This window comes from Acyrthosiphon pisum, unplaced genomic scaffold, assembly GCF_005508785.2.
Source record: "Acyrthosiphon pisum isolate AL4f unplaced genomic scaffold, pea_aphid_22Mar2018_4r6ur Scaffold_5;HRSCAF=24, whole genome shotgun sequence".
NCBI lineage: Eukaryota > Metazoa > Arthropoda > Insecta > Hemiptera > Aphididae > Acyrthosiphon > Acyrthosiphon pisum.
Window position 1 is genome coordinate 10384 of NW_021775710.1, and position 3063 is coordinate 13446.

The 3063-nt window shown below is 24.9% G+C and overlaps 1 protein-coding gene across 1 annotated transcript; it reads right to left on the reverse strand.

The window, feature by feature from the left end:
- Positions 1–2471: 2471 nt before the first annotated feature.
- On the reverse strand, positions 2472–3003 carry LOC103308123 (death-associated inhibitor of apoptosis 1-like). Its single transcript, XM_008180899.2, has one exon. The coding sequence runs from the start codon at positions 2884–2886 to the stop codon at positions 2491–2493; it is 396 nt and encodes a 131-aa protein (XP_008179121.1). The 5' UTR covers positions 2887–3003; the 3' UTR covers positions 2472–2490.
- Positions 3004–3063: the final 60 nt, after the last annotated feature.

The window sequence follows — 3063 nt, forward strand, 5'->3', positions numbered from 1 at the left end:
TTTTAACTGAGTTAAGCATTTTCTTCATTTTTAATATATTATAGGTATTGTTTATCAACTATTAACTTAAATTAACTGAAATCATTAATTTTTTCATCGACTTGCCTACCTTTGATAATGACAATAAATTCAATAAGGTATTTAAATACGCATCATTTATTTATGTTATTTTATTTAATTTCATCATATATATATATATATGAATACTGGGCCCCACTGAGATAATTACTCGTGTGGGGGCCCAGAAGTTCAAAAATACAATTACATATGAATAACAACAACAGTTTGAAAAAAAAAATTAAATTACATTATAATTAACTTATGAAGAATCTAAGGTGTACCTATACAATTCGAGTTAACATATGGCGAATATTATATTTTGTATTTGTTCTTAAATACTTTCTGAATCAATGTTTTATGTGTACATTAAATTATGTAAAGAAAAAACGTTTTAAATTTGGTAATTTATTCAATACAATTTAAAAGAATTAAAAAATTAAGCGTATCATCGTCCCCCTGTGACCAATTGCAGGCCATATTTTCCATATTAACATTATAATATATTATTGTAGACTACTGTAAGCATATTATACACCTATGATTTTATTATTAATGAAGATTAAAATAAAATAATATACTTTTTTTGAAGTATTAAATACATATTTTTTTAGTATATTTATTCAGGACTGAATTTAGGGTGGTTGGGGTTAAATATAATAAGTTTGACATAAAAGGATTTTTATAGTTGACTTATTAGTTTTAAAACTTAATAGCCTTCATAACTAAAGAATATTTAGTTGACTTATGAATAAGCGACAAAACTTACTGCAAAAGGCCAAAAGGTATACTAATATATTATTTTGTGGGGCCTCTTAGTATAATAATGAATCTTGTAGAGGGGCCCAGGCCCCGTGCCCGGCCCCTAAGCCGGCCAACCCTGTAATTGTTTCATGTTACATTTTAAGTTGTATTTAATTTTTGATTTCCTCTGAAAATAATAATTTATATTTTATTCAATAAATAAAAAATAAAGATAAATATTAATAATAAAGGTTGAATAAATTAGGAGTATTAACAAAAAATAAATATTAATATAGTTAAGTTATTTAATGTTACATTATAAGATACATTTAATTTCCAATTACCATTTGAAATAAAATATATTTTATTCAATTAATAGAAAATAAAGATAAATATTAATAATAAAGGTTGAATAAAGGTTGAGTTTTAAACCAAAATAAATATTATTTTATCCTGTTCATTAAATGTTAAATTTTAAGATTTGTTAAATTTTTAATTGTCTTTAAAAATTAAATATTTTTAAACCAATATTTATTTATAACTATACAATATTTTGGTTACAACGTAAAAAATTATATATTTCATCAATCATTTATCAAATTTTAATTTTAAATATTTTAAATCCAATTCAAATTTAATATTTATACAATTATTTTGATTGGAAAATGCTGTGTGGGACGGTTCATGTCTGATCCAAACAAGAAAATAGGATGTATTAAAAAATCAAAATCATAATAAATCTGTTTGTAATGACTGTTGAAAATTAAAATAAAAAACCAATATATTAACTAATCGTACATTTATTTTTAAAAGTGATACAAAAGTAGTGTATATGATTTAGTTTCATGATGTGTAAAAATAAATTACAGGTTAATAACTGATGTACCTAATTCTAACTCTTGTAATATCATATTTGATAATGAGTTATAATGATATTGTAATAATTCATACATAAAAGAAATATCATTAGTTTCTATATTAGTATAACTTAAGTTATAATTCTGAATATATGAGTTTGTAAATTCATTCCGTCGACAAGAAGAGGGTAACCCGTTAATATCTGCCATAATTAATGCATATGCTGTGTCAAAAGTCTTATGGTAACATGGTAATTTTTTCTGCTTCTCGATTATATAGAGATCGATTAAAGCTCCAAGCTGATTCAGCCTTTGCAAATCGACATGTGATAAAGTTATATAATTTTCATTAGAATATAATATGATTGAAGACTGTTTCACATTAACGGAATAGCTTAAGTTATCAGTTATTCTTACACGTTTACATCGGTTTCGTAGATTATCAATAATTGCTTTATAATTATTTTCACACATTAATGATTGCCATTGGTCTAGATCGAGGCTTAAACTCTTTTTAGTAATCATACATTTTAATATTACAACAATCGAAATCTTTTTGTTAACTAACAAACCTACTGTTACACTTTTCTTTCCATATTGATGAATTTCAAATTCTGACCTTAAGACAATCGGTGAAATCATATTGTAGCGAGCTTATAATACTTACCGATATATTTTTGTTCGTTCTGGCGATTATTGTTTTAAAAAATTATACTATGATTATCAGAGTGTTAATTGTATACTGATTATATTTTATTCATACAACAACGTTTTATACTAAAAAAGTTAAATACAATTTCAAAAAAGTTTTATTTTATTATCGTTCATACGTTTAAGCAGTTGAGCGAGTGGCATATTTAGTTTCACAATTACATTTGGTTCTTCCACATTTGGTTATTATGTGTTCTACAAAGTGGTTACCTTTCGATAATAATACATAAATACATTTGGAATTATGTCTCGAGTGTTCAATCCATGGAATGTCATCCTTCTTCCAGTCATGTAATACAAGTCCACAAGAGAAGCATTCAACAATATCTTGAACCCCTGTATATATAAATCCGCATTCAGACAATACATATTTGTTTTGAGGTATAGTTGGCGGAAATAAATTATATGTTTTTAATCTTGATGTGAATGTGGCATATTGCGGATATGTTGGATATGGTTGGTTTCGTACTAAAGAAACTAATGAAGAATAATCGCTGGTAGTTTTTTGAAAGTTCATGTTTTTTTTTTATTTTAAAGAAAAAAATTTAATTGAAAATCCTTACTTAAAAAATATATGTATAAGTGAAACAAGACAATAAAATAAAAAGCATAACTTGGTTTAACAACGGATTATTCGTTACTGAAATGTATAGCTAAATCAATTTTAGTACCAGTGAACAAAAAAAGTTCAGTG

Excerpts from the sequence above, each read along its gene's own strand:
- LOC103308123 (XM_008180899.2), bottom strand. The coding sequence starts at position 2,886 with ATGAACTTTCAAAAAACTACCAGCGATTATTCTTCATTAGTTTCTTTA.